The sequence below is a fragment of the Camelus dromedarius genome, chromosome 27 (genome assembly GCF_036321535.1).
Source record: "Camelus dromedarius isolate mCamDro1 chromosome 27, mCamDro1.pat, whole genome shotgun sequence".
Lineage (NCBI taxonomy): Eukaryota > Metazoa > Chordata > Mammalia > Artiodactyla > Camelidae > Camelus > Camelus dromedarius.
Genome location: NC_087462.1, coordinates 4872746 through 4889677, shown reverse-complemented (window position 1 = coordinate 4889677; position 16932 = coordinate 4872746). Strand labels below are relative to the sequence as shown.

Here is a 16932-nt window from a genome sequence, read left to right as displayed (position 1 = left end):
GGAAGGTCTCGCGGAGTCCGCCACGCTAAGTGTGGCGACGCTTTAAAGGGACCGAAAGCCAGTTGGCGCAGGGACTACCCCTCCCGCTAGAAATGAGAACACATTTATTTTCCCGTTTATTTAACACCCACCCTACCCCTGTCCCACTCGTGTCCAACCCGACTGGCCCAGGCCCGCACAGGGCGCAGCAGGGAGCCGGTCCTTCAAAGCAAACCCTAAAAATAAATAAGCATGGGTCTCCGCAGTCCGGGGGCTGACGTCCGGTGGCTATCCAGGTCCGAGTCAATTCACTAGCAGCGAATCCTCCTCCGAGGCATCCCTGGAGGAAGGGCAGTGTCAGCGGAGGCAGAAGGCATCAGTTCCCTCCGGCCCGCTTCCCTTCCCCCAGCCAATCTCCAACCCGGCCTCGAACCGAACCTGCCGCAGCAGCAGAGGAGGCTGCAGGCGGAGCCGCTCCCGCGGCGGAATTTGCCCGAGGTGGGGCTGTCCTGGCACTGCGCGATGTAGGCCTGGAGCTCGCTCTCCTCGGCGCCCGCCCCGCCTGGGTGCTGGGGAGAGATGCCCAGACACCGACATGAAAGTGGCCTCCGCCTCCCAAAGCCCTTGAGCTGTGCCCTCCCCTCCCCCTCCTCTCCAGCCATCTGCATCTCCTCGCTGTTCCTCGTGGACCAACCAGGCTCCCACCTGTGGGCCTCTGACTTGCCGTGCCCTCCACCTGTTGTTCCTCACGGTTCGCTTCACACGGAGACGATCCTTGACCACTGAATGTGTGCACACCCTGCATATCGGTCAGTTGCTGCCCTCTGCTGTGGCTCCAGCGCCTGGAGCCTTGCCTGACACAATCTGGATGCTTGACAACCATCTACTGACTTGAGTACACACAGTGGGAGCAAGGTCTAAGCTTGTACACCCAAGGCTGACACACGTGTGTGATCTTTCAGTGCTAGAGCAGGACCGCCAGGCCTCCTCAGTGACAGAAGCATGCCTGTGGGATGGCTGTATCCGTGCCCGGGCACAGCGGGGTGCACACCTGCATTGCCAGCTGGAGTGAACGTTCTAGCTTTCAGCTGAGCCTTCACCCCTCTCAACCTCATGGGGCCACTCTCTCTTCTCCAAATCCTTTTTGGCTCTAGGTTTTTGCTTTGGCACCTTCTCCTGGTGCTCCCTCTCTCTTGGGGTTCCTGTCTCACCAATCCAGAACTTTATGAGATGATGGAAATGTTTGATCTCTCTGCTGTCCACATCTGGTAGCTACTAGCTACACTGGCTTTTGGGCACTTGCCATGTGCATGGTATGAGTGAGGAACTGAATTCAGAACTGTATTTCATTTTAGTTAAAGTCAAAATTCAAATAGTGACATGTGGCTAGACATTAGTACTGGACAGCACATTCTAGAAACTTTCCTGGGCTCACCTCAATACCAGTCTAAAGCAGGGGTCCTCTGTAACTTTCCATACTTCCATTACACCCGTCGTTGGTCGGTCATCATACTTCCGTTTGTGCACCAGACTGCCTGCGCAGTGGGCTTGGACAGACCATGTACACCTGCTTTCCAGGATGCCCAGCACCCAGCACAAGGTTTGGCATGAGATAGGTCCTCAAATATGTTTGCCAAAAGATTCTGCCTACCTGCCACCCCATTTCTGCTCTGACCCCCACAACCTGCAGGACCACCACCATTCCCCAGACCCAAACAGCCCCCACAGAACAGAGTGGCTGGAAGCAGGGCTTTTGGAATCAGATAGTCCTGGGCTAAGCCAGACTTCACTGCTTGCATAGAAGCTGACCTTTGGCAAATCCCTGAAACTCTGTGACTTGGTCTCCCTGTTGGTCAAAGCAGACGCAGGAACCCTGCCTGGCCCCTGATTCTGAGTCGCCCTCTCCTTTGGCTTCATGGAGTCTCCCTCATTCTCTTCCTGTGTCCTCTCCTCACCCCACCATGTCTTCCCAATACAACTGCAAGGGCTTGGAGCCCCAGTCGGGGCCTGTGTGTGTGGGTGGGTTGGTCCATGGGGAGGCCGGCCGGGAGGGGGCGCACAGGCCGGCGGCTGACCTTGATGGTGTCATAGGCCCCGGTGATAAGCGCGATGAAGAGGCTGAGCACCATGTAGATGAAGAGGCTGATGAAGGAGTACAGGTAGAGCTGGGAGAACAGCCAGACCAGGCTGCTGCGGCCCTGCTGCGCCTGCATCGCCGCGAAGGTCACGAACATGTCATCCCCGTTGATAAGCGAGAACAGGCACTCTGACACCATGGACAGTGAGCGGAACTGCCGGGGACAGGGAGTTATGGGGTCACAGGGGGCTGAGGGCATGGCTGTCAGAGGGGACGGTGGACAGAGGACCAGCAGGCACGACGGGGCCACCTGGGGGGGTGTCACTGAATAATGACAAGGTCACAGGGTCAAGGGCAGGATCAGCAGGGGTCAGAGGGACAGTGGGCAGAACTGTTGCTGACCTGCTGGTCAGATAACACAGGTCGACATAGGTCATTCAGTGTCACCAGGTCAACAACAGATAAACCAGGAGTCAGAGGGCTTAAAGTGAGAAGGGGTGCCAGGGACTGGGTCACAAGCACCACCCCCTGGTCCTGGCCAACCCCTACCTTCACGTGGTAGGGACCCAACACGATCCAGCCACAGAAGCAATAGCCCAGGTAGATGACAGCCACGCAGCAGCAGAAGCGCATGACGCTGGGCAGGGCCACTCGCAGTGTGGCAATGAGGATCTGTGGGCAGCAAGTAGGGGACAGCCGTGAGGGCATAGCCACAACCCAGGTGGGCGTGCGGATGGGACGAAGAAGGCAGGGCCTGTCCGAGGGCACACTGGGGTGACCACAGAAGCGAGGGGAGCTAAGAAGGGGCCAGCTGGAGCTGAGGGGGCCCCATGGCTGGACCCAGCGGGGTGGGTATGAACGAGCAGGCTTGTGCCCCTGCCTGGGTGCAGTGACAGGTCTGCCTGGGGTGGCCAGGTATGGGGAAGAGGCTCATGGCAGGTCCTCTGCAGGGGCTGGTGACTGTCATCTGTGAGTGAATTGATCTGGGGCTGTGGGTTGGAATTAAGGGGGAGGTGGCCGTGCGTCTCAGAGGCCCTGGCTGTGAGTCTGAGGCTTACATTGTACTTATGGAAGAAGGTCAGGTAGCGGATGACGCCGACCCAGACGAGCAGCGTTGAGGTGCCCAGGAGGATGCTGCAGACGTCGTAGCTTGCCAGGTTCTAGGGGCAGGAGCAGTGTCACCCCCATCAGGCCTGGCCCTTCCCTGGGGATGTGGCCCCGCGCAGGCATCAGCAGGGATGGGGGAGAAGGGGACCAAGGTCTCCGGGAGCAGATGATGGGGCTCCGGGCAGGGTGTGGGCAGGACCCACCTTGGCTTCGATGCCAATCTTCATGATGGTGCCGGAGATGGTGAGCACATCGCTGGTGACCAGCAGGATGTACCAGCCATTGACAAACTCCAGCCGCTCCCACAGGCTGATGACCCGCCCCCGCTGCCGCCTCATGAACCTGACGAACTCCTGCAGGAAGAGGCGGGCGGGGTGGGGACTGATCCAGGCACAGGATGCTCACCACTGAGGCCCTGACCTTCCCAGAGCCCGGCGGGGCAGGGGGCGGCTCTCACGTTCTGCAGCAGGAACCCTCGGAGCAGCGAGCGGGCGCAGAGCAGGAAGGAGAAGGCGCAGGTGAGGATCACCACCACGTCAAACAGGAGCCGGAAGCTGTTGTCTCCTGTGGGGAGGGGGCCAAGGGCTAGGCTGTGGTGGGCAAGGCAGCTGGGCCAGGCCTAGGGGGCTAAGGGGCTGGTTTTGGCTGGTCAGCGGGTTCATGAGTTTCTCTGGGTGAGTAGGGAGCTTGGTCCGTGCTGGTCTGGGGCTCAGGGGCTCACCGTGGCCAAAGACGCTGGGGTGCTTACACTCCTGGATGTGGGCCTGGGTCTCCAGGCTGATGGGGATACGCCCACTGTGTGCCTTATTGTCAAATGTGATCTGCAGGGGTGCGGCAGGACAGGAGGGGGAGGGTAAACCTTGGTAGACCCAGCTCCCAGACGATAGATGGTCTCTGTAGCCCCTGCTTCCTCTATCACCCCCATGCTGCCCATGGCCAAGGGTCCCTAGCTTCAGAGCTCAGGAGCCCTATGCCTCCCACCTGCCAACCCCATCACTGGCACACCTCAGGCACCGTGGGCTCACCAGGATGCTGAAGGTGTAGCAGTCTGGGATTTCATTGTTGATCAGGCTCTGGAGGTTAATGGTCTTTAGCTGGAAGTGGATGGTGACGTTGATCAGCCTGGGGGGGAGGCTTGGGTGAGGGGGAGGGGGCTCTGCCTGTCCCTCTCACCCCCCCCCCCGCCGGGGCCAGCGCTCCTGCCCCACCCTGACTCTGCAGCTGGCAGAGGAAGTGTCACGTGGCAGGCATCCTCCACCTGGGGGAAGTGGCTGTGGGGAACTACCCCCCCACCCCAGGATGCCTGGAGTCCTGCCTCCCCCACCCTCGGCCCAGCCCTGGGACAGCCCCCTTCATCAGGCAGTACTTGTGGAATTTGAGCGTGAGGTTCTTGTAACTGGTGATGCCATCCGAGTGGGAGAAATCATCAGTGGGCGGCACAGGGGGTCTCTCAGGGGGGTCCACCCGGATACAGTCTGAGGACAGGGAGTCAGGGAAGGGACACCGGGGGTGGGGGAGGCACAAGCAGGTCTCCCCAGAGTCCCCGACAGCCCCCTTCCCTACATCACTTCCCTGTTTGTAGTTGAATATTTGCTGTTTGCTCCTGCTGTCTCCCCTGAGGGTAGGGCCCAGTCTGTCTCATTAGCTACACGTACCCCAGTGCCTGGCATTCAGTGGGCTCCCAAATGTTTAGTGAATTAATGACACTGAGATATAATAGCTCTTTCTGTTTGCCAAGCATTCTACTAATCATCAAATTATTAACGATCACGAGAACCCCACCTCCCAGATGAGCAGGAGGCAGACTGGGATTTGAGTCCCAGCAGCCGGGGCTCCCAACAGCTGAGCCCTACCCTGCCTACTCACCAGTGATGACCATCGGGTCGATGTCAAAGGTGTCATTGGCTGGGTCCACGTGGCCCCAGCGGTAGTACCGCTGGCAGAGGGCCAGGGCTGAGCCGTTGGCCCAGGGGCCGCCCCCGCCCCGCACGTAGGCGTACTGGCCCAGGGACACATCGGGGAGCATCAGGTACTGTGGGCCAAGAAAGGGAGGGTCCATCAGCCCTGGCCGCTCTCCCCCGTGGGCCCACCCGCACCCACTTGCTCCTGGCCACCCGCACCTGGTTCACGGCATGGAAGATGGCCTGGTAGAGCTGCTCCCGCGTGTAGGCTGCAAAGGTATCGTCCACCCCGTCCGAGTAGCCCAGCAGGAAGAGGTGCCGGAAAGCAATGGTGTTCTCCTCCCGGAAGGTCACTGCCAGCTGGTTGCTGAGTCCAAACAGGATGAGCTGGTGGGAGGGACAGGGAGGACTGGTATGGCTGGGATGGGGCCTCCCATGGTGCACGAGTAGAGGAAGAGGAGAGGGCCCACCCCATAAAGGCATGCACACCTTACGTCCCCAAGGTGCTGCACACAGTGGCTGCATATATAACTCCCAGCAACAGCTAACATTCATTCTGTGTTTACTGGATGCTGGGTTCTGTGCTAAACCCAAACTTCCAGGGTAAGTACCACTATTGGGCCATGTTACCAAGGGGAAATAAGCGTGGTAACACGCCCGAAGCCACAGCACTAGACCAGAGCTCCTTACGGCAGGGGCTGGGTCTGATTCACACTGGAGTCCTGAGAGCCCAGCGCAAGGCCTGGCAAGGGAAGGAGGGACAACTATCTCTTCAGCCACTGAATCAGTTCCCTTGGGAGTCAGCACAACATCAGACCGCCAGGGTCCAAGGGCCAGCTCCCAGTGCTCATTTGCTGTGTGACTTTGGATGAGTCCCTTAAACTCTCTCGATCTCAGTTGTCTCATCTATAAAATGGGGCGACAGCAGTTGCCAGGACCTCAGAGGGCATCTGTGAGGTTAAAATGAGCTGCTCCCATGCAGATCTCAGAGGTCTTCCTGATTGATCAGTGTCACTGTCACTATCAGTACACTGCTGTGGAGTCAGGACTAGGTTCCGGCTCCAAGACTCTCCTTCAAGGAAAACAGCGGCCACAAGGACCATCCTGCTGGGGCCCCTAAGGGTCTCACCTGCACAGTGACCACCAAGATCTTCACCACTTGCAGCATGAGCTTGAAGGGCTTACGGCCCTTGGCCCGAAATTTGTCACAAGGACTCATGAAAAAGTACTTGAGACGGCGGCGGAGGTCCTCCTCTTCCGGAGGGGTGGTAGGGGCCGGAGAAGCCTCCGCCCGGGTCCCATACCCAGGGCTGGGGGTCAGGAGGCGCTCTGTCTCTGTGGGATGGGAGAGGGCAGTGGGGACCAGGCCTAGGCAGGTTCACCTGCCAACTGGGGAGGCAGGTCCTATCCTCCAGCCAAGAGAGATCTGAGAGATCTAAGGAAAACAGGAAAATCCGCAGCGTTCTATGGATACGTGCAGCAGTGCTGCTCAGAAGTTACAAGTTACTTAAAAGGGCCTGAGTTGATTCCTGACCCTGCTGCAGGGCACTCAGCCGCCCTGAGCCTCAGCTTCCTCCTCTGCAAAATGGGGCAATAAAATCTCTCACCAGGACGCTGAGGACTTGATACTTACAAAGCACTGAGTCTCTGAGTCTCAATAATTCCACAGTGAATAGAGGCTATTTTAAGCATTGCTTACTCCCTTCCATTCCGACCAGACTAAGAGGGAAGTCCAAGTTTTCAGCAACTGCTGGGGTCAAAGCTGATCACAGCAGTCCAGAACTGTCCCTGACACACACACACACCTCCACTGGGAGAACCCTGCTTCTTTCCAGGGCCTGGCTGGTCCCCTGCCTGGAGCAGCCACCAGGATGAATGTGGGCACTGTCAGAACCTGTCCTGCAGGAAGGGCCAGCTCTTGGCTGGTCCCTCTGGAGCTCAGATGCTGTAGTGGTTGCTTACCAGACAGTCGGATGGGAAACTGGAGGCTGGACCACCTCCCAAGCTAACCCACCCCAGACTCTACCAGCCAGGACACCTTTCAGGTGTCTCCAGTTGGCTTAAGAAGGGAAGATCAACACAAAGTGTCTTCCTCCAGGCTCCCCTGCAGGAGGCGACTGAGTTCAGGAAGGTTGAGCTGGGTGTGGAGGTCTGAAATTGAGTTAGGCGCCTGGGTTCAAGGGCTCAATTCCTCCAGTACTCCCCCTGAGTTTAGAGAAGCTGACGTTTGCCTCCTGGTTTGGGGAAGAAGGGCCTGGAAGTCACACGTGACGGGTAGAGAAGCTTGGGGCCCGCTGTCTGAGTTCCAGCAAAGCTAAGCAATCCGAATTTAGGCTCAGAATGCAAATCTTGGGACCCTCGCCGCCGCGAGTCGGAGAAGCTGGCGTTCCGCCAGCTACCTGAGATTAGGTACTCTGAGCAGGGCCAGTTCGGGAAGGGCAGTCTGGAGTCCCGCCACTCTGAGATCGGAGAAGCTGGTGCCCACCTGCCGCCCAGGTTCTAGGGGCTGTCTGCCCATATCGCCGCCACGGAGAAGCGGGGAGGTCAGCACGGGAGTTGAGGAAAGGGAAATCGGGAGCTCCGCAGCCCCAGGTCGGAAAAGCCGGCCGGCAGACCGCCGCCAGCGTTCGGGGACCCGCGGGGCCGCCCGCGCCCTCACCTGAGCCGCGCGGGCCTACGGGGCCTGCCATGCCGGGGCGGGGAGCGCCGGACGCCGGCGGGCGCTGCGGGGCAGCCGGGGTCCGAACGCCCGCCGCTGTCACTGCGGCCTCTCTCCCTCGCGGTGCAGCTTCAAACCCTCCCGTATCAGCTGACTCGCGCCCCAGTCATGTGACCAGGGCGGCCAGAGAGCCAGGTGACGGGATCCGGTCCCGCCCTCTGCGCCACGACGACCCCTGCTGGAGCAGCGCGCATGCGTGCCTTAACTGGCGCCTTGCAGCCCCCAGGCGGTCGCGAGGTCCTAGTGCCGACGGGTGGGAATTTGCTGGGGGATGGGCAGGCTGTGAGCGTGCCAACGTAGGCCTGGCTCGGTCATGGCTCTGTCATGCCCGCATCCAGTGCCAACCTCTTGACTTCTATGTCCAGTACTTGACTCCTTACCCTCTGGGGGATCAGGTGATGATCCTACATTGTATCTCAAATTCTATCTGCCGGCTCCATCCTCCCAGAAACCCTGCGTTACTCTCAACCCCTTCCGCTTCTGCGTCTCATCTGAACTATCATCAAATTTTACTTCATTTCCTAATTATCTCCTAAGTAGGAACGCTCTTAGTCCTATGGCTATCAGCCCGGCGTCCCCCAACATTCCTGGCTTGGACCACTGCAACAACCTCCCTGAACTCAGGCTTCCATGCCTGGTCTCCCCGCCCCCATCCCACTCTCCACCCAGCAGCCAGAAGTGTTTTCAAAAAATAATTCATATCAGTTCTCTGTCAGAACCTACCAGCAGCTTCCCATTTCTCTGGGATGACAAGCAAACTCCCTACTTCAGTCTACTAAGGCCTTCTGTTCAGGCCTCCCCCTCACCTCCTCCCCAACTCATCTCTCAGTGGCCCCAGGGCCTTTGCATTTTCTTACCCTAGAGCATAAACATTAACAATACAGTCTTTGGAGTGCAGAAAATTGGGGTTTAAATCTAGACGCTCCCAATCACTTCTGTGTCTTCCAAAAAGTCCTTTGAATGCCATGTGCCTCGGTTTCCTCCTGTGCAAAATGGGATGCTCAGTCATAGTTACCTTCCTCATGGGACTGTTGAGAGAATTAAATGAGAAAATGCAAGACCATAACACAGTTCTGGGCAAACAGTACTGATGATTAAATTATTGGTTATAGGGAATTATAAAGCCCTTTCTCGGGAAAGCTGTCCCCTATCTAAATCAGAAGTCTTGTGCTTCTCGAATGTACCATGTAATTACTTTTTAAATTTTTTTTTTAATTTGGGGGGGAAGGGTAATTAGGTTTGTTTGTTTATTTGTTTAATTTTATTTTTTAATGGAGGTACTGGAAATTGAAGCCAGGACCTTGTGCGTGCTTAGAATGTGCTCTACCACTGAGCTAGACCCTCCCCACAAATGTTTCTGAACTCCGTGAAGGCCAAGGCCATGCTTACCTTGCTCCCTGCTGAGACTGAGCCATCAACAGATGTTTGCTGAATGCATAAATGAGCCACCTCCTTTGTCCCATGGGGTACCTATAATGTAGGCTTTGAAGGGCTAGGGGTAAGTTAGGGGAGCAGATGGGGCAGGACAGCCCACATGGTTTTGTATCAGCCTCCATTATCAGCCCACTAGACTGTGAACATGCCAGACGTTCCAACATTCATGGAAAAGCCAAGTCCAAAAGGAAAGGATTCTGCTTAGACCACCTGCAGGGTGAGTCTGACCTTGACGGGTGACCAGGTCTGGGGGAGCAAAGAGTGGTGACTGCTGGAATCGACTGGAGTGAGACCCAGTCGGGGAAGCTGGGAAGTCTGGAGGAGGTCATGGGGGAAGCGAGGACACTGAGGTTCCAGAGGGATGGCTGGCTCAGGCCATACCTTCCCATCTCCCGAGGAAGAGGCTGTGCATTGGAGAAAAAAGAACAGGAGAACCACGACACAGAGCCAGGAGGCAGTGGGAGGATTTTACTAACTGCACAACATACAAGTTTCCCAGGCGCCTGTGGGTGCCAGCCTGCTCGTCAGCCATCCGGTCCCAGCAGTGCCCCTTGCTCCTGCACCCACTTGGGACTATCGCCAGTAGGGAGGACTGGGCTGACGGTGTCACGGGTGGGAAAGCCAGGCTCAGGGTGGGACTCAGAGTTGGGGTCAGGGCTGGGCACAGTATCCGGGTCGGGGCTGGGACCAGATCTGTGGTCAGGGCTGGCCGCAAGGTCAGAATTGGTTTCGTGCCCAGGCTCAGGGTTAGAAGATTTGACAGAATCAGGGGTGGGGGTAGATCTAGAGCCAGGGATGGTTTGGGGGTTGGGATTGGGGAGGGAGCCCAGTACAGAGCCAGGGTCAGGGCCAAGGCCAGAGCTGGGGCCGGGGCTGAGGCTCAGGCCAGAGCCGAGCACAGAGACTGCATCAGGACCCAGGAGCGAGACCTGCCCCGGCCTCAACATGGAAGCAGGGCTGAGGCCCAGGCCGGCGGCAGCAGCCGCAGCTGCAGCCGCGGCAGCGGCCGCGCCCTCATGCACCCGCTTGTGCTTGGTGAGGCTGGAGGCTTGGCCGAACGCCTTGCCGCAGAGCTGGCAGCGGTAGGGGCGCTCGCCCGAATGCACATGCAGATGCTGCAGGAGCGCCGAGCTCTGCCCAAAGGCCTTGGAGCAATGGGGACAGGCGTAGGGCCGCTCGCCCGTGTGGATGCGCAGGTGGTGCTGCAGGTTGGAGCTCTGGCCGAAGGCCTTGCCGCAGTGGGGACAGCGGTACGGGCGCTCAGCCGTGTGCGTGCGCTGGTGCTGTAGCAGCGCCGAGCTCTGGCCAAAGGCCTTGCCGCACTGCGGGCACGGGTAGGGCCGCTCGCCCGTGTGCGTGCGCAGGTGCTTCAGGAGAGCCGATCCCTGCCCGAAGCCCTTGGCGCACACCGGGCACTTGTGGGGCCGCGGGCCGCCGTGCGTGCGCAGGTGCTGCGCCAGCAGCGAGCCGTGCCCGAAGGCTTTGCCGCACACCGGGCAGTGGTGCGGCTTCTCGCCGCTGTGGCTGCTGCGGTGCTTCAGCAGCGTGGAGCGCCAGCCGAAGGCCTTGCCGCACGCCGCGCACTGGTAGGGCCGTGCGCCCGTGTGGATACCGCGGTGCTGGGCCAGCGTGGCGCCGTGGCTGAACGACTTGCCGCAGTCGGGGCAGCGGTACGGCTTCTCGCCACTGTGGGTGCGGCGGTGCTGGCTCAGCCCCGAGCTGCGGCGGAAAGCTCGCCCGCAATCGGGGCAGGAGAAGGGCCGGGGCGGGCTGGCAGGTGCGGGGAGCACCGCTGGGCTGGTGGCCAGGACCTCGGGGGTGGCAGTGAGGTCGGACGAGAGGGGATCCAGGTCTGGAGCAGCAGCCGGACTGAGGGTGTCACTGTTAGGGTCAAGAACCAGGGGAACGGGGCCGATGACGTCTGGGTCGTCAAAACTTGAAGACATGGGGTCAAGATCTTGGGGATCCAAGTCACGGGTCCCCGAGATGGAGCTCGGAGCTTCCACATCCGGGTCCAGATCCTCGGAGACAGGCTCCAGATCTTCATAGCTGGGGTCCACATCTTCAGAGACAGTGTTGAGGTCTTCCGGGTCAGGCTCTGGCTTTTCAGAAACTGGGTCTAGCTCTTCTGGGTTGGGGTCTAGGTCTTCTGAGTCGGAGTCAAGCTCTTCGTAAGAGGGCCTCAGTCCTTTGTGGCCTGGGTTCCTGACCAGGACGGAGCGCCGCATCCCTGGTGTGGAAGTGCCAGCCGCTTCGGGAGCAGGGTCTGCAGGATGAGGACAGAGGGTGGGTGGAGGTAGGTTCTGCGGAATAGGGGTTCTTTTGGAGCCTGGGCAGGGAAGGGAGAGGGGACCAGGCCACACCCCAGATCCCACTCCAGGACACACACACGATTTCTTCTCTTGTCTTGTACTGAGGGAGACTTTCCATTTGCCCCTACCAGGGCAGGGAGAAGAGGAACCCTAGTGGGACATGAGGGGCCCCTCCTTACTCAGCCCCACACCTGGATGGAAGTCATGGGTCCCAGCACTAGAGGTCCCCAGTACCCAGCTCCATGGCTCTGCCCCTCTCTCCATCCTGGGTTCCTCCTCTCCTGGGAAGCTTGGGTCCTGTGGAGGAGAGAGTCCTGGATGCCTATCCCCTGGACCATGGCCCCTTCACGGGAAGAGTGTGGGTATCTGGGATCATGTGCTTGTCACTAAGTACATGGCCTGAATCCCATGGTTGAGGGTGACGTATCTGGGGGTCCCTGGTAGGGAGGGTGACCTCTGGCTCACTTCCTAGAGTGGAAACATCCTGACCTCTGAAGCCTTGATCTGGGTGGGGGTGGGGGGGTGGCAAACAACATCTGGTCCTCCTCCTGGGTCACTGGGGGAGGGGAGGGAGACCTTGGCTCGCTTCCCAGGGAGGATACAACCTGAATCCCGAGCCTCACAGTTCTGCGATAGGACTAAGTGTCCAAACACCTGGGTTCTGTCTTAGATGGAAGACGCTGACCGCTGAGTTCTACAACTAGAGTGAGGATGGTGATGTAAAACGTGGGACCTCTGGAGGGAGCAGGGAGACCCATGGACTCATTAGCCAGGAGGGTAAGGACAGGTGTCCATATACATGTTTGCCCAACTAGATAGAAGAGTCTGAATTCTGACTCCTAACTGGGAGGTTGGCAAAAAATACCTCTGGCTTCTCTTGGGTTACTGGGGGGACACCTGGGCCATCTCCTAGGAAGAGAGTATTCCTGGATGATTGACCCCATGGCTGAGGTATGGGGATGGGTGTCAGGAGACTTTGGTAACTTCGTGGGAGAATTCTAGATCCTGAATTCCAGCTCCATGGCTGGTGGTAGGGAGGGGGATGGACAAACAATAGCTGGGACCCCTTCTGGGGAGCAGGGGGAGAATTCCCTGTAGTAGGGTGATGTCTAGAGCTACTCACCCCCTGACTAGACACTGGCAGGGGGTTGGGGGGCAAACAACAGATCTGTTCCTGGGAGGCAGGGGGACTTCTGGTTTTCCTTCTGGGGAGGGGGACATCCTGAGCCACAACCCCAGAGCCGGGTAGGGGGATGCAAACAGAGAGGGCTGAGTTCCTAGATCACCTCCTCAACCCAGATCCCACTTTGAAGGGTGGTGGGGTGATGTTGGCTCCCCTACTGGATTTCCCAGGGGTTGGGGGACAGAGGGTCCCTTAAATTGGCTCCTGAATTTCCATCTCTGAGCTGGAAGCCAGAAGGAGAAATAACTGGGGTCCTTCCTGAATTTCTGGGGGGAAGGTGGATGCCTGGATCACCTCACGGGTAAGAGGGCTTCCAGAACTCTAGACTCCAAGACTGGAGAGTGAGGGGAACAAGACCTGGGATCCTGGGGGTCAGAGGGAACCCCTGGATGCCCCTTTTGAGGAAGAGCCTCCTGAACTCCCGACCCCAGGCTGGAGAGTGGGGAGAACAATACTTGGGGCCCTTCCTGGGTTCCTGACGGGGCGGGGGCCCGGATCGCCTCCAGAGGAGGGGGCTCCTGAACTCCCACCCGCCCAGCTGAGGGGTGCCCCCCATACCTCCCGATGGACGGCGCCCAGCTCGGGCCGGGCCCTCCCCTGGGTCCGCAGAGGCGGAACGGGCGCGCTAGGCCCGCGGGTCGCGCGGCGCCCCGCATTGCGCCCGCGGCCCCGCTCTCCTGGGCCGGGGCGGGCGCGGCGCGGGGCGAGGGGGTATGGACCGAGGTCGCTCCGGGCCGCGCCCCGCGCCGCAGGGGTATCCCCACCCGCCCGCCCCCCATCGCGGCCCCCGCCCGCCCGGCCCGCTCGCGGGGACACTCACCCGGCGCCCCTCGCCCCTGCCCGGCCCGCCGCGCCCGCCGGCGCCCCCGGGGCCCGCAGGAAGCCCCCCGCCCGCCAGCCCCGCCGGCGGCCCCCTCGGCCCAGCGGCCCCGCCAGGCGCTCCCGGGGAGCGAGAGGGGCCGGCCGCGGGCCGCAGCGGGAGCTGCTGGGACTTGTAGTTCGCCCGGGCCCGCCTCGGCCGTCGCCATCGCTGCCCCCGCCCCCCGGGCTAGCCTTTGTCCCGGCCCGGCCACCTGGCCGCGCGGCCGCGCCTTTGTCTGCGCCGCGCGCCGCCCGCGCTGTCCCCGCCGCGGCCTCTCCTGCTCTGCGACTCTCTCAGCCCCTCTCCGTCCCTCTGCGCCCCTGCCTCTCTCTGTCTGTCCCTTTATCCCTCTGTTAGTGTGTTTCCCTCCGTTTCAATCTTTGCCTCTCTTCCTGTCCCCTTTTCTGCCTCTGTCCCTCTGTCTCTGTCTTGTCTGTTTTCCTCTCTCTCCCCTCGTCTCTGCCTCCCGCCCATGTCTGTGACTCCATCTCTGTTCCAGAAACACCAAACGTTCTATCTCTCTCTTGTAGATTGGCAGTGCACATCGGCAAAGCCAAGACGCAGAATTTTCAGACTTGTGTATCTTTGCCCAGTCCAGCCTTTGTTTCCCCGTAAGACTCCTCCTCCAAGGAAAAGAGCTGGGGACACCGAATATTTCCCTCCTCCTACCCAGTGGCGCAGTGCTGTCGCCAGCAGACTCCCCGTGCCTGGTACTCCCTCTGGAGAGGCCAGGGCCAGGCCTGGGAAGCACTCTGGGCGGACTTTACCTGGAGACACAGATCCCTGTCAAGAGGGAGTGAAACGCAGCCCCCGCAGCTGGCAGCTGGGCCGGGATGTTCTTCACTGAACATAAACAACGGTCACAAAATATAAACAATCATCACACAAGGCCACTCTGTGACCGCGTCTGAGCCGAGATAGAGACAAGGACACTTTGCGGCCACAAAAATGAATACACATCCTTCTCTGATGATGACTGCTGCTTCTTCCCAATGACAGCCCCGGGTCCATCCTCCCACCTCTGAGATAAAAAGCACCAATACCCCGTCACAGACCTGCCCCCTGCTTCCTGCCAGCACTAGGCTAGGGTTGCTTGTACTCGCCTCAACTCTCCTTAAAACTACCCAGCTCAAGCCTGAATCTTATAAGATGCCCTCCTGTCCCCCAATTACTCTTTCCCCTGTGGGATCTTCCTTGCTGGAGCAAGCAAAAAAAAATTTTTTTTTTTGACTACAGTTTAGTGTCCGATGGTCTTTGGCTGGTGAGTTTTCAAACCACCTAACCTTGAATGCAGCCTCAAGCAAATGAGGCCTCCAGGAGTCTTTGCTCTTCCTTCCCGAACCTTCTAGATCTGTGCTGGACTTCTGGCCTGGGACCTGCTTGCCACCTCTCTGTGGAAAAGCTCTCAGCAGCTCTGAGAGACTTGAGATCGCAATTGGATTATGCCGCTGGTTCCTCATCCTGCCGCCTCCTGGCTGATCCCATTACAAATAATACTTGTAATGACAGCTGTCGTTTCTGTCTGCCCAGTATCTCTGTCAGCACCTTGTCTTCCCTCTGTGGAGCCCCCTTCACTACTCCAGATGGACCTGTGTCTAACACAGCCCCCAGCACCATGAGATCTAAACTTACCAATCAGAGAACCCCGCCCCCTGAACAATAATGAGGTCTGGGATGAAGCCATGATGCTGGAGGGTCTCATTCTTCCTCTGGGATCATGAGCTGTACACAGGGCCTCATTCAGCCTGCAGCCACCTTCCCTGGTTGTCTGGAAGAACAGTCTGCAGACTGAAGCCAATCTATAACAGGATGCAGAGGTGAGAGTTGGAGAGACAACCCTGGCTATATTGGTTGAGCTCCTGGATATAGCCACACCTGAAGCCAGAAGCTCTGTCTTTCCAATACCAGGAGCCAACAAATTTCCTGGGTATTTGAGCTAGTGGGATTCTGTCCCTTGCATCCATGACAGTCTTGACTAATTTAGAAATTAGTTCCTCGAAAGGGAAAGGTATTGAAGGAAATAGCTTAAAATTTGAAATTGAGCCAAGGTTAGGTAGAGGGTCATAGCCACCACATACACATATCTTCATTATAAAGTGAACAGGGCTTCAAGATTTGTGCAGTGCACGACCTCCCCAGGTGTATGTGGCAGCATCATGGAAGAGGCATCCTCAGGAAAGCAGAACTCTGTTATGTGGAAGAAAAATAGCTGATTAAATTGTTGCCTATTTTCTCTTGGCACGCTAACCTTGTGTCTCCCGAGACTCTGGCTTAAGTAGCTTTGGAGAAAAATATCAGGATGCTGGGATATGTGGACGCTGTCATGAAGCCTTCAGCAAGGTCTTCCAAGACAGGCACAAGCTCCCTCTATACACTCCTTCTTAAAGCAGAGCCTAGCACTTGCTCAGTTTTGTGAGATTGCCAGAGCTGAATTCTCTGTCCTGAGTGAAAAGAGGATGTTAGTAATGAGGTGAGAGGTAAGATTGGGATTATCAGAGAACTGGTGGGCATTTGATGTTTCAGCCTACTCTCAAACACTGAGCACTGAACACTCCTGCCTATAAATATACAATTACCTTCATTAGGAAGAGCCTATTGGCTGAGTTGTTCCACCCTCTAGATTGTAACCTGGGGCAATACAGATGCTATGGGGATGGGCAGGCACAGGTCTGTTGCTAGGAGACAGGATTCACTAAGATTGAGCTCCAGACTCCAAGATCCTGGTGAGGTTGGAGGAACCAAATCACCCAGGCATCCAATCACAGCATTCCATCCCTCTGGGCACATGATTGGTTCACAGCTGGGCAGGGGACTCAAATGAGCCAATCAGACTGTTTCATATATTCCAATGTGAGGAGTTGGGGGGAACACCCCACCCCTTCCTTTGGGGCTTTAATGATAAGGATTTGGGCTTCTAGTTTTTCTCTTTTGCCACTGCTTGGAGGGACACGAGGCTGAGAGACAGCAAGGAAGAGAGCAAGCGTCTGATGGGGAACCACATGCTTGATGCTAGACCTAATTAAGGAGTTTCTTGTTTCTAAGTCAACAAAATCCCTTTCTGCTTGAGCAGCTGGAGCTGGTTTCTGTTATTTGCAAAGAAAATGACCTAAGACAGTAACAAAATTTAGGCATTATTTATTGAGCTACAGCCAAGTGCTAGGCCCTGTGCCAAGAATGGTACATGCACATTTTATTTACTCCTTGTAACCACTCCATGAAGGAGGAACTGTTGCCCTCCCCATTTCATGGATGAGGAAAGTGAGGGTCAGAGCATGACATCACTTGTTCAAGGACAGAAAGAGATGAGGCTGCTGCTTGGTGATGCTTACCATTGACAAAATATTTTCCTTTCAAAATT

The 16932-nt window shown here is 57.9% G+C and overlaps 2 protein-coding genes across 6 annotated transcripts; both read right to left on the bottom strand.

The window, feature by feature from the left end:
* Positions 1-93: 93 nt before the first annotated feature.
* MCOLN1 (mucolipin TRP cation channel 1) lies at positions 94-7918 on the bottom strand. Its single transcript, XM_064479828.1, has 14 exons — positions 7724-7918; positions 6194-6399; positions 5284-5451; positions 5030-5195; positions 4530-4638; positions 4189-4285; positions 3885-3984; positions 3621-3727; positions 3367-3516; positions 3115-3216; positions 2606-2728; positions 2055-2270; positions 418-548; positions 94-319 (listed from the first exon to the last, which is right to left on the bottom strand). Exons 1-14 carry the CDS (start codon positions 7752-7754, stop codon positions 283-285), a joined length of 1743 nt encoding a protein of 580 aa, XP_064335898.1. The 5' UTR covers positions 7755-7918; the 3' UTR covers positions 94-282.
* Positions 7919-9665: 1747 nt separating this feature from the next.
* Positions 9666-14139, bottom strand: ZNF358 (zinc finger protein 358). 5 transcript variants are annotated; one of them, XM_064479821.1, is made up of 3 exons: positions 13786-14139; positions 11721-11826; positions 9666-11483 (listed from the first exon to the last, which is right to left on the bottom strand). In XM_064479821.1, exons 2-3 carry the CDS (start codon positions 11791-11793, stop codon positions 9742-9744), a joined length of 1815 nt encoding a protein of 604 aa, XP_064335891.1. In that variant the 5' UTR covers positions 11794-11826; positions 13786-14139; the 3' UTR covers positions 9666-9741. The 5 variants fall into 5 exon arrangements, with proteins under 5 accessions (XP_064335891.1, XP_031292944.1, XP_064335892.1 ...); XM_031437084.2 differs by lacking the exon at positions 13786-14139 and adding an exon at positions 13533-13598; XM_064479822.1 differs by lacking the exon at positions 13786-14139 and adding an exon at positions 13271-13288.
* Positions 14140-16932: the final 2793 nt, after the last annotated feature.

What these genes read in the sequence shown, in the direction of transcription:
- MCOLN1 (XM_064479828.1), bottom strand. Translation starts at nt 7,754, where the DNA reads ATGGCAGGCCCCGTAGGCCCGCGCGGCTCAG. An exon ending in TCTTGGTGGTCACTGTGCAG is followed by an intron (nt 5,452 to 6,193) that starts GTGAGACCCTTA and finishes CCCTCCCACCAG; the next exon opens with CTCATCCTGTTTGGACTCAG. An exon ending in AGATTGGCATCGAAGCCAAG is followed by an intron (nt 3,217 to 3,366) that starts GTGGGTCCTGCC and finishes TCCTGCCCCTAG; the next exon opens with AACCTGGCAAGCTACGACGT.
- ZNF358 (XM_064479821.1), bottom strand. Translation starts at nt 11,793, where the DNA reads ATGGAGAGAGGGGCAGAGCCATGGAGCTGGGTACTGGGGACCTCTAGT. An exon ending in GACCCATGACTTCCATCCAG is followed by an intron (nt 11,484 to 11,720) that starts GTGTGGGGCTGA and finishes CTCATCCTGCAG; the next exon opens with ACCCTGCTCCCGAAGCGGCT.